General features: G+C 42.4%; 1 protein-coding gene across 5 annotated transcripts in view; it reads left to right on the forward strand.

Moving 5' to 3' along the window:
* The first annotated feature begins 10522 nt into the window (after nucleotides 1–10522).
* The window catches only part of arhgef18b (rho/rac guanine nucleotide exchange factor (GEF) 18b), an 87983-nt gene continuing 81611 nt past the window's right edge, over nucleotides 10523–16894 (forward strand). For all 5 annotated transcript variants that reach the window (XM_034293743.1, XM_034293746.1, XM_034293745.1 and 2 more), the window contains exons 1-3: nucleotides 10523–10661; nucleotides 15929–16088; nucleotides 16375–16492. In XM_034293743.1, the coding sequence (XP_034149634.1) occupies nucleotides 10600–10661; nucleotides 15929–16088; nucleotides 16375–16492 (340 nt within the window). In that variant the 5' untranslated portion in view covers nucleotides 10523–10599. The remainder of the gene's footprint in view (nucleotides 10662–15928; nucleotides 16089–16374; nucleotides 16493–16894) is intronic.

The raw sequence follows: 16894 nt of genomic DNA on the forward strand, positions 1-16894 counted from the left end.
GTCTCACAGTACAACTGCCCCACTGCAAGCAGGAGTTTGAATCACATAAGTCCTAACTCACATGTGGTGGTGCAAACTGGCTCAGGACTTTCTGGGAATGGTGTGCTTGGTTTGGACAAGGACTGTTTGGCCTAATTGTGCTCTAGCACCATATTGTGTTAGTTTAGGCACATGCAAGCTTCCTGGTTTGAACGAGCAGTTGTTGCATGGCTCAATGGTAATTTTGTCTATTTCCCGGTTGGTCCAGAGGATGCCCCATGAATTGTCCCCAACATATTTGACGTTGTGTCATGGTCCCTGAGGCAAAGAACAAAACACGCACAATAGCAAACATGAGCAAGCAAAATACATTGGTTATTTCCTGGTTGCTAACATTCAGTTCAGACAGTTCAATTAGACTCAAGCATCCATCTTTGGATACCATTTCCCATCCACTCCTCATTGAATGTCTGGCTAGGGCTGGTGTCTCAGGTGTTTTCCTCTCACCTTCTCTACAACAGACAGTTTGTGCAGTAGCTGGGCTACTGTTAGGATAATTTATAGTGTGGCCTGGCTATATTTTTATAGGAGTATATATTATCCAGCTAGTTCACCTGTAATGAAGTTACTGTTGCCAGCAACTAACACAGATCTAGCTGTGTAACCAGAAATATTTCATTCAGCTAATTATCTACTGTAGCTGGCTAGTAACTGCAGCCAGCTAGCTAACCAGCTGACTGAAATATCCTCAACTATTTCATTTACCATTTGACCATTCATTTAGCAAAAGTCAGTTTTTTCTGTTTTGGTTTGTATTTTTGTAGAACAGATGCAGGAGTTAATGGATGTTTAAAAACATTTGTGTTTGTTTGTGCTGCTTCTGTGTTTTACATATTAGACATTTAATTATAGGCACTCAGCCCCTCAACATGCTCTACATTCAATCAAAATAGGCTAATTGGTTGTGATTCATTTGTGCTGGTTTGTGATGTTCATATTTTTGTTTGTGCTGCTGTACTTTTTTTGATATTAAATAAAATTGTCTAGGTAATTCTGATGTTACTCAGCCCCCCAACATGCTCCAAATTCACACAATAAATTGGTCATTTCTGCTTCCTTTGTGCTGGTTTGTGCTGTTAATAATTTTTTTCTGTGCTGATGTAATTTTCTAGATATTAAATACAATTTTACAGGAAATTCACTCAGTCTCGTTTCTTTGTGTTTCATTTGCATTGCATCTTCTTCGGCTTATCCGGGGCCGGGTCGCGGGGGCAGCAGTCTAAGCAGGGATGCCCAGACTTCCCTCTCCCCAGACACTTCCTCTAGCTCTTCCGGGGGGACACCGAGGCGTTCCCAGGCCAGCCGGGAGACATAGTCCCTCCAGCGTGTCCTAGGTCTTCCCCGGGGTCTCCTCCCGGTGGGACGGGACCGGAACACCTTCCCAGGAAGGCGTTCCGGAGGCATCCGAAAAAGATGCCCAAGCCACCTCAGCTGACCCCTCTCGATGTGGAGGAGCAGCGGCTCTACTCTGAGCTCCTCCCGGGTGACCGAGCTTCTCACCCTATCTCTAAGGGATCGCCCGGCCACCCTGCGGAGAAAGCTCATTTCGGCCGCCTGTATCCGGGATCTTGTCCTTTCGGTCATGACCCAAAGCTCATGACCATAGGTGAGAGTAGGAACGTAGATTGACTGGTAAATCGAGAGCTTCGCCTTGCGGCTCAGCTCTTTCTTCACCACGACAGACCGATACATCGACTGCATTACTGCAGAAGCTGCACCGATCCGTCTGTCAATCTCCCGTTCCATCCTTCCCTCACTCGTGAACAAGACCCCTAGATACTTAAACTCCTCCACTTGAGGCAGGCACTCTCCACCAACCTGAAGTGGGCAAGCCACCCTTTTCCGACTGAGGACCATGGCCTCGGATTTGGAGGTACTGATTCTCATCCCCACCGCTTCACACTCGGCTGCAAACCGTCCCAGCGCATGCTGAAGGTCCTGGTTAGAAGGGGCCAACACGACAACATCATCTGCAAAAAGCAGAGACGAAATTGTGTGGTCCCCAAACCTGACACCCTCCGGCCCCTGGCTGCGCCTAGAAATTCTGTCCATAAAAATTACGAACAGAACCGGTGACAAAGGGCAGCCCTGCCGGAGTCCAACATGCACTGGGAACAAGTCTGACTTACTGCCGGCAATGCGGACCAAGCTCCTGCTTCGGTTGTACAGGGACCTGACAGCCCTTAGCAAAGGACCCAGGACCCCATATTCCCCAAGCACCCTCCACAAGATGCCGCGAGGGACACAGTCGAATGCCTTCTCCAAATCCACAAAACACATGTGGATTGGTTGGGCAAACTCCCATGAACCCTCCAACACCCCGTAGAGGGTATAGAGCTGGTCCAGTGTTCCACGGCCCGGACGAAAACCACACTGTTCCTCCTGAATCCGAGGTTCTACTATCGGCCGTATTCTCCTCTCCAGTACCCTGGCATAGACTTTCCCGGGGAGGCTGAGAAGTGTGATCCCCCTATAGTTGGAACACACCCTCCGGTCCCCCTTCTTAAAAAGAGGGACCACCACCCCGGTCTGCCATCCCAGAGGCACTGTCCCCGACCGCCACGCGATGTTGCACAGGCGTGTCAACCAAGACAGCCCCACAACATCCAGAGACTTGAGGTACTCAGGGCGGATCTCATCCACCCCCGGTGCCTTGCCACCGAGGAGTTTCTTGACCACCTCAGTGACTTCAGCCCGGGTGATGGACGAGTCCACCTCTGAGCCCTCATCCTCTGCTTCCTCAATGGAAGAAGTGACAGCGGGATTGAGGAGATCCTCGAAGTATTCCTTCCACCGCCCGACGACATCCTCAGTTGAGGTCAACAGCTGCCCACCTCTACTGTAAACAGCGTTGGTAGGGCACTGTTTCCCTCTCCTGAGGCGCCGGATGGTTTGCCAGAATCTCTTCGACGCCAGCCGATAGTCCTTCTCCATGGCCTCACCGAACTCCTCCCAGGCCCAAGTTTTTGCCTCCACAACCACCCGGGCTGCAGCCCGCTTGGCCTGTCGGTACCCGTCAGCTGCCTCAGGAGTCCCACAAGCCAACCAGGCCTGATAGGACTCCTTCTTCAGCTTGACGGCATCCCTTACTTCCAGTGTCCACCACCGGGGGATTGCCGCCTCGACAGGCACCGGAGACCTTACGGCCACAGCTCCGAGCGGCCGCTTCGACAATGGCGGTGGAGAACATGGTCCACTCGGACTCAATATCTCCAACCTCCCTCGGGATCCAGTCGAAGCTCTGCCGGAGGTGGGAGTTAAAGATCTCTCTGACAGGAGACTCGGCCAGACGTTCCCAGCAGACACTTACAGTACACTTGGGCCTGCCGAGTCTGTCCAGCTTTCTCCCCCGCCATCGGATCCAACTCACCACCAGGTGGTGATCAGTTGACAGCTCCGCCCCTCTCTTCACCCGAGTGTCCAAGACATACGGCCGCAGGTCAGATGAGACGACAACAAAGTCGATCATCGACCTGCGGCCTAGGGTGTCCTGGTGCCACGTGCACTGATGGACACCCTTATGCTTGAACATGGTGTTCGTTATGGACAAACTGTGACTAGCACAGAAGTCCAATAACTGAACACCACTCGGGTTCAGATCAGGGGGGCCGTTCCTCCCAATCACGCCCCTCCAGGTGTCACTGTCGCTGCCCACGTGGGCGTTGAAGTCCCCCAGTAGAACAATAGAGTCCCCAGTCGGAGCACTTTCCAGCACCCCTCCCAGAGACTCCAAGAAGGTCGGGTACTCTGCACTGCCGTTCGGCCCGTAGGCACAAACAACAGTGAGAGACCTATCCCCGACCCGTAGGCGCAGGGAAACGACCCTCTCGTTCACCGGGGTAAACTCCAACACATGGCGGCAGAGCTGGGGAGCTATAAGCAAACCCACACCAGCCCGCCGCCTCTCACCATGGGCAACTCCAGAGTGGTGAAGAGTCCATCCTCTCTCAAGGAGTGTGGTTCCAGAGCCCAAGCCGTGCGTAGAGGTGATCCCGACTACCTCTAATCGGAACCTCTCAACCTCACGCACTAGCTCAGGCTCCTTCCCCGCCAGCGAGGTGACATTCCACGTCCCTAGAGCTAGTTTCCGTGTCCAGAGATCGGGTTGTCTAGGCCCCTGCCTTCGACTGCCGCCCGATCCTCTTCGCACCGGCCCCTTATGGTCCCTCCTGTGGGTGGTGAGCCCACGGGAGGGCGGCCCCACGTCACCCGTTCGGGCTGAGCCCGGCCGGGCCCCATGGGGAAAGGCCCGGCCACCAGGCGCTCGCATACGAGCCCCAACCCCGGGCCTGGCTCCAGGGTGGGGCCCCGGCTGCGCCATACCGGGCGACGTCACGGTACTCATAATGTTGTTCTTCATTAAGGGGGGTTTGAACCGCTCTTAGTCTGACCCGTCGCCTAAGACCTGTTTGCCTTGGGAGACCCTACCAGGGGCATATAGCCCCAGACAACATAGCTCCTAGGGTCACTCGGGTACTCAAACCCCTCCACCAGTTCTTGGGACCTCAGAATGACCTATAAAATATTCTTTAATGTCAATAAAATGATAACAGGACAAACGAAAATTTTAACGGCACAAACCAGCACAAATTAATGAGCCTATTTTGCTGAAGTTTGGCGTTGGGTGGGGGTCCAACTGCACACAGGTGGGCAAAAGGGGGCATTGCCCCTCCAGATTGAATCTGTGTGTCCCCAGTTTTGTTTCCTCATAAACACTCCAAGTGGTATATTAATAAAAAAATTAAAAGATAGAGGTTATGCAAATTGGTTCCGTATCTGCTTTCCTCAAACACCACAACCTCAACATTACCACAGATAGTTCATAAATAATAGCAGCATTCTATTTCCTCCCCAGTATCTCCAAACCTCACTGTCCGATTCTGGCACTGTGAACCTCATCCATGCCTATGTCACTTTCCAACTGGACCACTGCATTTCTAAATCAAGCTATGATCTAACTTTTATCAACACTGATTGCAATACTATTGCCAGTGATGTTAATGTCATGAGCATTAATTCGCCGCCCTAAGTTTCTGGTTGCTGCTGCACTGTATGTATGTACTTTGGTACCACTCTCTCCCTGACCTCTTTACTGTTCAACTCTGTCCCAGCCCTGTTTGCCCACTCTTTGCTCAACCCTTTCCCTTCCTCATCAAAGTCCTCCCTCCCACTGTAGCCTTCTTTTATCCCCTCCTTCTTTCCTCTGTGTCTGTCTCACTCCCCCTCTCTATGTCTATTCTCTTTCAGCCTGCCCCTATTCAAGAAACCCTGGGTTTCAAGTGTGACTTCCAAATTGCACCCTATTTAGTCAATTGTGCACTACTTTTGATCATATGTAGTGCACAACAAATGGGATATGGTTCCACTTGGAATGCACCCTAGCCAAGGTTAGGTAATCTCCATCGGCTCCCTCATCCGACTATGCCTGTGATACACGTTCATTCCCCCACCTCTATCTTTCCTATTTCTTCTTTACTTCCTCCTTCGCTCGGCCACAGTTTCAGTGCTGCTCAGTAAACTGACCAGCTCCAGCTAGTCTTCTCAATGGCGGATTCTCCCTTAAACAACTCCTGGCCATCATTTTCCAAGCTCTGGATGAAACGATGGTCCTTCAAGAGAGGTACAAGCATCACTTGCTGCTACAGTATGCTGTTTATGTCCTAATTTCTCTGTTAATTTCTTTAACAGACGTTTACGTTTTATGATAGCTTTCAAACAGTCGGCATGCAGTGTCTTCATATAATTATATTTTGAGGGGTTGTGTTTTGTCATTTTAGATTTCTTGAGATATGGTTGTCCCTGGATGGTTCACAACAAGTAACATAATGTTGACTCTTTTCTCAACTTTCTGCTATCCCGAGCTAAAACATGGTTTTTTACTTCCACTATGGACTGAATAATTAAATTTTTTAAACATTGTAACATTGTTGTGGAGTGCTCATTGCTTCCAGACAGTGTAAGGTGATCCATGATCATAGTGCTTGTCTTGAAAGATTGGGAAATTACATCTGTCCTTGTTGCATACATTATTGTTTCTGTTACCTTAACAACACATCAGTCACACATGCTTATTGCAATTGTATTTAAGTAAATATACTTTGTATTTATGTGATATATTATTATACTCCTCAGAACAATATAGTGAATTATATATTACAAAAAACAAGTAACAAGAATAATAATAATGCTTCGTCATACTACTTAAACAATACATATGTAGGTAATGGGGATGCAAGAATTATAGCAGAAATGATTGGCATTTCTGCAATGTCTGGTTTCATTATGACTAATGTTGTAAAATAGTCATGTTTATGGTTTAGTTTAGCTTAAGTTGTCACCTGCCGTATCATGTTACGTCTGAGTGTATTTGTCTTCTTTTTTCTTTAGTAATAGGTGATGCACTTATGACTTACGAATGAACAGCTATCTTTTGGGTGGTGTTATTTGGTTACACTTTCCTTGTTTTTACAGTATTCACTTTGTTGAAACATCCCCACAGAAGTTGCAAAAATATATGAAGAATGCACTGACCAATCATGTCTATTCTGTATTTCCTGTGTTTCCTATCTAAGCCTAACCCTATAAATCTATGTTTTCAGAATGTGCCTTTATTTGGTGGTTTTGCCTTTTTTTTGTGGTTTTATTTAAATCTTTTTACAACAAACTTGTTTAACAATTAACACATGAGAACTCTGTAGTTGCTATGTGCATTTTTAGATGTTTATATGTTTTATATATAACCATGTACTCTTTCAGTGTATATCTTATGAGATAAGTTCAAATGTCATACTCAAAAAATTTAACATATACATATATGTTTACCTTACTGTTTGTGGACCTAAACAATGTAATTGTAGACATGCTGTATAGCCTCAAATATGGTTAAATGCATCATCTACCTTGCATCCATGGGTGTGAATGTGAAAGTGGTTACATTTCTCTTAGTTGTTTGCTAACATAAAGTGTCAGTGTTACCCCTTTGTTGTTGTTGGAACTGAAGGTCACACCTGTAAGGATAGGAATCATGTTGAGTACAATAAATGATTGTCCAGAAACAAGCAGTTTTACAGTGATTACACTTTATACTGTCGGCCACTTGACCTCTACATCTGTAGTTATTATATTTTTACGTTTGATTGTCATCAGCTCTCTCACTGGGCATCTAGAGGTTTGTTTGTGTCTACATAGGGGGAACAGAGCAGAACACACTGACCTGGCTGGCTGGGATTGAATCAAAACACTCTTAGAGCCTGGGAGGCCCTTTGTTTAATCTCCCTCAATGCCTTGTAGATATGAGAGGCCTGCCATAAAAGGCTGTGATTGCTGGTGCAACAAGCCTCAAGCTGAAGCCCTGAAGTATACACTTAGCCAGTTGGATACGAATAATGCCAACAAACTCTCTCTCCCTCCACTGCTGGGGACATTTTCATTCCTCTGGACTGAGAGGGAGATTTACATTAGAAAACGCATCCACGTCGGAGTCAGCCACCACAATCGTTTGGTGTTTAGAGAAGTGTGTCTTTGGCTGTGGTGTCTGGGAGAGGATAGAAAAAGAGAGGAACAGAGGAATGGAAAGTGGCGTCCTGGTTTATAGCAGAAGACAGGACGTGTGCGGAATGAGTTTTCTTCAGTGTGGCCTGAAGTTTGTGTGGTCTGTTTTTTATCTTACCTGGGCTCTACACCATAGGAGGAATCCCCAGTTGAGGTTACCCTCAGATCCTCTTTTCATTCTGGGGCTGGCTGTTCCTCAATGTGTTTTATATAACCAACCACACTTACCAGGGTGTGCCTTAAGATAAGCATCTCTCTTAGAAAGAACACAAACTAATATGACCCTTTTTTTAATTTATTTTTATTAAAGACTAATTTATTGCAAGCAAGTTTATTTATATAGCACAATTCATACATCAAAGAAATTCAATGTGCTTTACAAAGAAAAAGAAAAAATATAAAAATAAAAGAACATAAAAACAAATACTCAAATGAAAACATCAAAACAACATCATAATAATAAAAAATAGAATAAGAAAATATCAAAAGAATAAAAACGGATGAAAACATCTATAAGGAAACTATAAGGCTAAACAGTGTGGTTAAGTTTAAGTGCTCAGTCATAGGCACGTGAAAAGAAAAGTGTTTTTAACCTTGATTTAAAATTGTATACGTTTGGGGCACGTCTAAGATCTTCTGATAGTTTATTCTAGTGTTGTACAGCATAACTCAGCTTCTCCATGTTTAGTTTGGACTCTGGGCTCTACTAGCTGACTTGTGTTCATGGATCTAAGAGCCCTGCTCAGTTTATATTCTTCAAACTTTCAAATCTATTCTGTAACTGTCTGGAAGCCAAAGCAACGATTTAAGAACTGGAGTGATGTGCTCTGTTCTCTTGGTCCTGCTTAACATTCTAGCAGCAGCATTCTGAATGAGCTGCAGCTGTTTTACAGTCTTTTTTGGGAGTCCAGTTAGGGAGGCCATTACAGTAATCAACCCCTACTAGAGATAAAAGCATGGATGAGCTTGTCTTGGTCTTTTTGGGACACCAAGCCTTTGATTCTGACTATATTTTTAAGATGATAGAATGCTGTTTTGGTGACTGCTTTGATATGACTGTTAAATGTGAGTTCTGAGTCTATCAGAACACCAAGATTACGCACTTGATCCCTGGTTTTAAGGACCCGAGAATCAAGCTCTTTATTGATACTTTTTTTTGTAATACTATTTTTGTTGCAAAACACAATAATCTCAGTTTTATCTTGGTTTAATTGTAGACAATGTTGGTTCATCCAGGTATTTATGTGCTTTATAGTGACACAGTGAGTCTATTGAGCTGTTGTCATATGGTTCGAGAGCCATATGTATTTGTGTATAATCGGCATAGCTTGGGTAATTAATGTTGTTGTTCTGTAGAATTTGGCCCAGAGGTAGCATATAGAGGTTGAACAGAAGTGGTCAGAGAACTGATCCCTTACTTAGTCTGGTGGTGTGCCAGTACTCTTTGACTGGACTCTGTGCCTCATGGGTAAGGTTAACCGGGTAGACAAGATATACAAGGGAAACTTTTAGCACTTCTTTTCATACCAATAACACACTCAAGGAAGAGGTCCATCTCAAAGAAATCTTCTCTGTACTTATCCATACTTGGCTACATGGTGGTGGTATGATGTTATAGGAGTTGATGTTGCACGGGTGGTTAGGATTTTTTCTCCCTCTCATTCACTCCTGTCCTTAGGCTTGTTTTCTTGAACAGTTTTGAAGTTCCTCCATATGTTGGCACCCTAATACATTGAAGCTAAAACCTGGACCACAGAACATCCAGCTTGTTTCCGGTCATGTCGTCGTGGGTAACTGACATGTTCATTCTTTCCTGTTCCAGGGTGGGAGTGTAAGCCATGTACTACCCAGCAGCACTGTGCCAGCTTCTCAGGGACATCCTCCTTATCCTCATCTCTGTCCCCAGCCTCCATCCTTGAAGACGGCTTCTACAACAGTGCTTCTGAGGAGAAGGTAGAACACCAAAGTAACTTTCAAACACACATACTGACCATGGTACTGATGGTTTAAAATTACCTTTTACCATCTTTGTTTGACTGACAACACATTCTTCTTTTTAGCAATAATTTAGGAGCCATTTACCAACAAAACGCTATTGATATTTAGGAGAGTCTGCACCCCCAGAATAATAATTGTCTGTTGGGTTTACTTGCAAAAAGCAATTTATATCTCTACATTATTATTATTGTTAGGTGGACTTGCTGAAGGTATTATTACTCGATTTTGTATGCGAAAACATTATTGACAGGTTTAAGCCTAAAATGTTTACATTCATTCAAATTGGAAATATGAACAAAAATTGCTTCTGCCAAACAAACAATCCAATGTTAGATTTTAGTAGCTGTATCAAAAAGATTTCTCCAAACCTTTAAGAAACAACCGCTTTCCCATTTGAAGAAATCCTCTATTTCAAAGGTATTCAATGTTCCAACCTGTTGAGAAAATTGCCATTTCAAATTACAGAACTGAAGGACAACATTTTAAGTATGAGAACTTTCCTAAACAATGTAACTTTTGACACAAATTCATCTCTCCCTCCAGGATGATGACAGTGACTATGACTACACAGGCCTGTGTGTGGATGTAGACAGCAGTGTGGAGGATCTGCTGGGTTTAAGCTCCTCTCTCATAGACTCAGAATATTACAAAGACCTTCAGGGGGGATCTGTATCTGCTACCGCTGAGGTCAGCCCTCAAGTCAGATGCACTTCTAGAAGGGACAGATACAGTCCCCAAAACAGCTCCCATCCAGAAATCCATTCCTCTCCCGATTCCTACCAAGAAACTGACAACAGATCCATATCCCAACCCACTTTTGTGATATCCCAGTTTGACCCTTACCTGTTGCAGTCTAGCAGTGCCATGGACAACCACAACAGTGAGTCTGGCGACACTGTAGTAATGGTGAGCAATGCAATGTATCTGAATGGACCAAAGGGACCAAAGGGACCAGGCGAGGCTCAGGAAGTAAATTCTGACCAAGAGAGTTTCCCCATCCTGGTCAGGTCCATGTCCACATCACGCAGACATAGCCTGGGGATGCCTTTGTCTCCAATCGATTTGGGGAGGAGGTAAGGCCCTGCTCCACATTCTACTGTCTTTTTGGTCAGTCTGTACAAATTGTACTGTAACAGCTCGAGGAACAGTTTGTATATTACTGTTTAGCTGATCTCTGGATTTGGATTTCTGAAAGTTCTCTTTGGCTGACTTATTTTGGTCGGCTACTTTCACACAAGGCCAATGTGACCAGTCACAACAGCAAACATTTTGTCTTTCACATCTTTCTGTGGAATTTTATGACTGACCCAACTGAAGTGAAAATGCAAACAGACTTTGCACTTCCTTTTTTTTTTAAATGGCTATACATTTTGGTAACAATACCCAATTCCAAGAAACACATTGCATCTTTTCTTTTATGAAAATATGCAATGTGAATGTGGAATTCAGACCCACATGAAAAATAAATGGCAAAATGTATTTAATATTTAATTTCCATGGTCTCTCCAGTACAGCAATAACACCTTGAAAAGGCTAATGTAAATCCATGAAATTCATGAAAATAATTTCTCAGGTTTGCCATTTCATTTATTAGTTAAGTTGTGATTGCATGTGTCAAGATGAAAATGAACACTAAGTTGACATTCCTATTTCCATGCTATATGAAGTTTAATACCATCAAAACGCAAATGCAATTTATTTTGTATTTAGGTAAATCCCTAACCTAAAGTTTTACATATGAAGAAAATACTTGTAGTTGTAAACCCAATTTGCCAGCATGTTAACGAGGATTTTTGAACAGGAAAAGAATATCAGCATTTTCAAACACACTCTACAATATGTAAATGATGAGCTGTGAATGTAAGCACTACAAATGTGTAACTGTAATCACATTTGCAAAGAAGTAATAATTGCAATAATTGTACCTGTACACAGGGACTTATTATTTTCATACACTGAATTTTCTCAGGGATTTTTCACAGTATTGTGACCAAAATATTTACTTTAAGTAAATGAAATGGCAAATACAATACATAATTGTATTGTTTTATTTACATAAACTTTTTCAATATGTACTGTATGTGTAGTACAGGACATGAAAATGAAATATTAAACATACTTCGCCTTTTCTTTTTCAAATTGTTTGAAATTATACATACCGATCACAAAAAAGATAATAATCCAATGCATTACTACTACAAAATGTGTAGAGTCTATTTGCATTTTCAGTTGAGTTGTGTGAATCATAGACTTTGCTTTTAATTTTCCCACTGTTTTTCAAACTGCCATTTCATTGTGTACTGAGTCATCTGCACTGATGGATATTATTTTCACATTCTGATAAGTCATTTACACTTCTCTAAATGTAATTTTCACTTGCTGTTAATTTTAGGAATCTATGAGACTGAACAGAAACAAATAGTGCATATACAAAATTAGATCTGGACAGGGACACCTCATGATATATTATGTAAAGTTGCAAAATGATGTACGGTCAGGGGAAGGAAAGTAACACCTTCAAAGAAGATAAATAACACCAATGGGTTACCATGTGGCTCATTTGTAAGAGCATGGCATTTCATCACCGCCATTTGTGGTTTCAGTTTGGGCCAATATGAAAAAAGTACGAAAATGCGTAAACTCATGGCTGTGGGGTCACTTTGGATAAGCATCTACTAGATGCTGCAGATACTTGTCAAAGAGGCAACCAGCTATTGCATCATACATTTTTGGACTTACTGTATACACTGAAGAGCCTAAACATAATGACTACCTGCCAAATATGTTGTTGATCCTCAGTGTGCTGTCAAAACAGTACCGAGGCAAGCCTCTCTACAAGACCCTTGAAGGTGTGCAGTGGTCTCTGGCTCCAAGACATTAGCAGTAGATCCTTCAAATCTTGTAAGTTGCAAGGTGGAGCTGTCGTGGATCAGACTTGTTGGTCCATGACAACCCACAGACGCTCAAACAGATTGAGGTCTGGGAAATTTGGAGGCCAGCATCACACTCCCTCCACCGGCTTGTTGTCTCCCAACACTGCATCCTGGTGCCATCACTTCCCCAGGTAAATGGGACACATGTATGTGGCCGTCCACATGATGTGACAGAAGACTCATAATTTTTCCACTGCTCCAAGCTGCAGATATCCTTTTTATATATTTAAGAACTACACTTTTCAATTCAAACCACAGTCCCAATTCTCACATGCCCCATTGTAGGCGCTTTCGACGGTGGACAGGGGTCAACGTGGGCACTCTGACAGGGGCTGAGACAATACAACCCCATGGACACCAGGGTGCGATACATTGGCCCTCATTTATCAAAAGTGCGTACACCAAATTTCCAGCGTACACCTGGCGTACACCCAAAACCACGGTGACTTTGAGATTTATCAATATGGACGTTGGCGTACGGCACTTTCAAATCCTACGCCAGCTCAGGAGGTGGTGTACGCACGTTTTGAGTCCTAACGCACTGACAAACTAAAAGATATGATATATTATGACCCACTGTAAAAAAAAAACAACAACATAATAATTACAAACTTCAGTGTTTATTTTTGTGCAACATGGACTTCAATGTTTAATTTGTGTGACTTTACCAAAGCATTTGATTTATATGTATTCCTTCAGATGCGAGCCTGTGCGCTTTACATGACGTTTCAGGGTTAGGCCCAGCAGTTGCGCACGGACTGGGTTCAGTAATAAAAGGCTTTTAATGACCAAAATATAATTCAGACTGACAAAATAATAAAAATGACATTCTTCTTCTTTTAAATAATAATAATAGAAATAATAATAATAACGACATTCTTCTTCTAAATAACAATAAACGTCATTAATAATAAATATCATAAAATAATAAGACGAATATTACAAATTGTCATGCAATTATTAATGTGAATGAATGGTACTCCACATCACATCATCATCTTTTATTCCGCTTTTTAAACTGCCAAATAAAACCATTTTATTTCTTTCTACCTCCCTGGTGATCGTCTCAATCTCCACGTCAGAGAAGTTTCTCTTTTTTGCCGTCTTCCGTGTGTCCATGGCGTAAAATGAGGGCGTGTGGGAAGCGGAGACATGAATATATAGGGGCGTGTTATTCTAATGACGATCGTTTTCAGCCGCGGCATTTATCAAGGGCAGGTATTGCGTATACCTGGATTTTAAAGGTACGCACAGCTTCATAAATCAGGCGGTGAGAGGAGTGTAAGCAAAATCTTACGCCAACATATACGCCCGTTTCTACGCAAGAATGATAAATGAGGGCCAGTGTGTGTTGTGACACATTCCTACTGTAACCATCATACACATTTTCTGTGACTTGTGCCACAGTAGACCTGCTGGTTCGGACCAGACAGGATAGCCTTGATTGCCCTCGCGCATCGATGAGACTTGGGTGCCCAGCACTCTGTCACCATTTTGTGGTTTGTCCCTCCTCGGACCACTGTCGGTAGGTACTCACCATTACTGACCAGGATCAACCCAACAAGCCTTGTCATTTCAAAGATGCTCTGACCCAGTCATCTGGCCATAATCATTTTGCCATTGTCAAAGTCACTTAGGCCCATTTCTCCTGCATACAACACATTGACTACAAGTAACTGATTGCTCACTTACCATCTTATCTCAAACAATGGTAGGTGTACAATGGTATATATGAATGATGGTATAAATTAAGAGACCACTGCACCTTTTACTTTCCTTTCCAAAAAGGTCAAAAAGGAAGGTTTTGAGTGAGGAAAATTAAGAGACCACTGCAAATTGAAAGCTTCTGTTCCTCAAAACTTTCCTTTTCAACTTTTTTGGTCTATTCATTTTTTTCAGAGCTGTATATAAATTCCCTTTCGTGAATTTATAATCAGTAAATATTTTCTAAGGTGGTACATGGTGTAAAAGGGCGAAAGGTTTGAGAACCACTGATCTACCCAGACCTTGACATGTGCACTTGTTAGGAGATGATCAACGTTATTCACTTCACCTGTGATTGGTCATAATGTTTTGGCTCATCAGTGTATACATTAATGATATGTCTTTAAATGATTCATGAGCTTACTTCAACTGTAAATATAGTACATGCAAATAATTTATTTTTTGACAGTTTTTCAATACATTTTCAAGATAATTCATAATTTTTGGCCATTGCTTTGTCTGAGATTTTTCACATTTATCCAGCTCCATCCCTCAGCTTTATACCAAGTCAGAGTCAGGGAGTGCTCTAATTATTGATTTCCCCTTTAGCAAATATGAAAAAAAACAGCATTAATTTACATTAATGACTACCGTTTTCAGTTTAAACCACAAGTCCAGAGACTGATGGCCTTTGGGAAATATAGTTTTTGTGGTCAATGAACAGTTATTGTCGTGCTGAAATATCCATTTGCGGCCAGGTTTCAGCCTCCTGGCAGAAGCCGCAGGGCAAATATGTCCTGGTACTTGGTGAAGTTAATGATGACATTTCCCTTCGGCTCTTGAACTCTGAGTGGTTGTTTTGGAGCTTGTTGAGCTTCAGAGTTCTAAATTAAGTGCCAAATTCCCAGACGTTTACATTTGTTTGATTGCGGTCAATAAAAGCCTTTTTTCTGGCAACACTTCCAACCCTGGAACACAGTCTTTGGATACATTGTAACCCAAATATGCAACCTAGTTCAGTAATTCTCCAACCCAACTGTGGCCATTTTGTTTTTTTATTACTTCTTGAACAATCTTCCTAACAGTGTGTATGGGACAAGGTAGACGTATCCAATACTAGGCCCATTAAAGTGATTTTAGAATTCTTATTTGTTGCCTAAATAATTGTGATATATTTGTACCCATTGCCTGATTGATGAAGGTCAACAACCATATGTCTATCTGTTTGTAAGTTCTCTGCCTTTTTCCATGGTTATCATTTACTAAATTATATATATGTGTGGTACCTAAGTTTTAACACATTCTTATACCCCACTAAAACAGTATGCAGTGACATTAAGGATTCCTATAATCCAGTTTCTTTAAGCTGCAACTCATTTTAAAACATCATTTTGAACCTGTATGTTTTTAAATCCTAGAATAAAGCTTAGTATTGTTTTGCTCATCATTACCAAGAATTTACATTTTTGAAGAGTAAAGTATTTTTTTTCAATAGTAATTTTTTTTTGGAGCTGACTAAATGAAGCTAAACATTAACATTAATATGTAATTAATATTTAATTAAGCAAGAACATCTATATATGGTGCTTTGTTGCTCATTTGGTAGAGCATAGTGATTGCAGTCCAACTGGGCTCCCCAATCCAAAAATATATGGCACATCTGCCAGATGGCATTTCATGTTAATACCCTCTTTTCTCTATAGGTTGAGTCTGGACAACGCAGCCATAGACAGTGATGGAGAGAGGGAAGAATCTTGCATCCATCCTTCCCATCAACAGACCTTCTACTACCCCGAATGCCCTGAACAGGAATTGGAGGAGTCACATAACTTCTCCAGTTGTAAAGCGAAGGAGACAGAAATGGTGATGGTGTAAAATATGTCATAACTGGGTTATTTGAATGCTACACTCAGTTCAGAGGGTATAAACATGAAGATGGGTAACCAGCCATAAGTCAAGTTATGCGCTAAGATCATGAGTAGTGACTGCATGTACTTTATTTTTCATATTATACATCCTTCTCTCTTCTAAAACTATAAAATATAAAATTATAAATAAGAATATGTTCAATCAACTGTTTTTATATTTTATTTGGTAAAAGAGTTGTAAAATATTTTAATGAAAAACAATGTTTCTGAAATAATTGTAGGAGGTGTGTGGTCAGTCTATGAGAACATATTCCAGATCCGAGATCTTGGCAACGGATGAAAGTGTTGATGTTGCACATGTGTCTCGTGTGGTGGAGACATCTAAAAGGGCAGCAAGAGGTCAGTGTACGTGTGTGTGTGTGTGTGTCTACATGGAGCTGGGCCTCCAGAACAACATTCTGCTCTCAGAATTGTACCATAGCAGGTAATTGTTGACCTGGCAAAACCTGAAAGTGTATTTTTTTCACATTTCACAATTAATTTATCCCATAAGGGATTTTTTATTCACTTCAGATAAGGTCTGAGTTTCATTTAGGCTTAGCGGTTTGATAACCGTGTTAATCTTTTCAGGACAGCTTATTTGCATTGTCACAGTTCAGTGTAGGCAGGACAGGAGGCGCAGAGCTGTAGATCATCCTTTTATTAAACAAATATAACACTAAACAAATATAAAAAAAGGCGAGTATGACCATGAACTGAAGGGCAGCAAACACAAAGCTATCTCCAACTAATGACCGACCA

The sequence above is a fragment of the Esox lucius genome, chromosome 8 (assembly GCF_011004845.1).
Source record: "Esox lucius isolate fEsoLuc1 chromosome 8, fEsoLuc1.pri, whole genome shotgun sequence".
NCBI classification, from domain to species: Eukaryota; Metazoa; Chordata; class Actinopteri; order Esociformes; family Esocidae; genus Esox; species Esox lucius.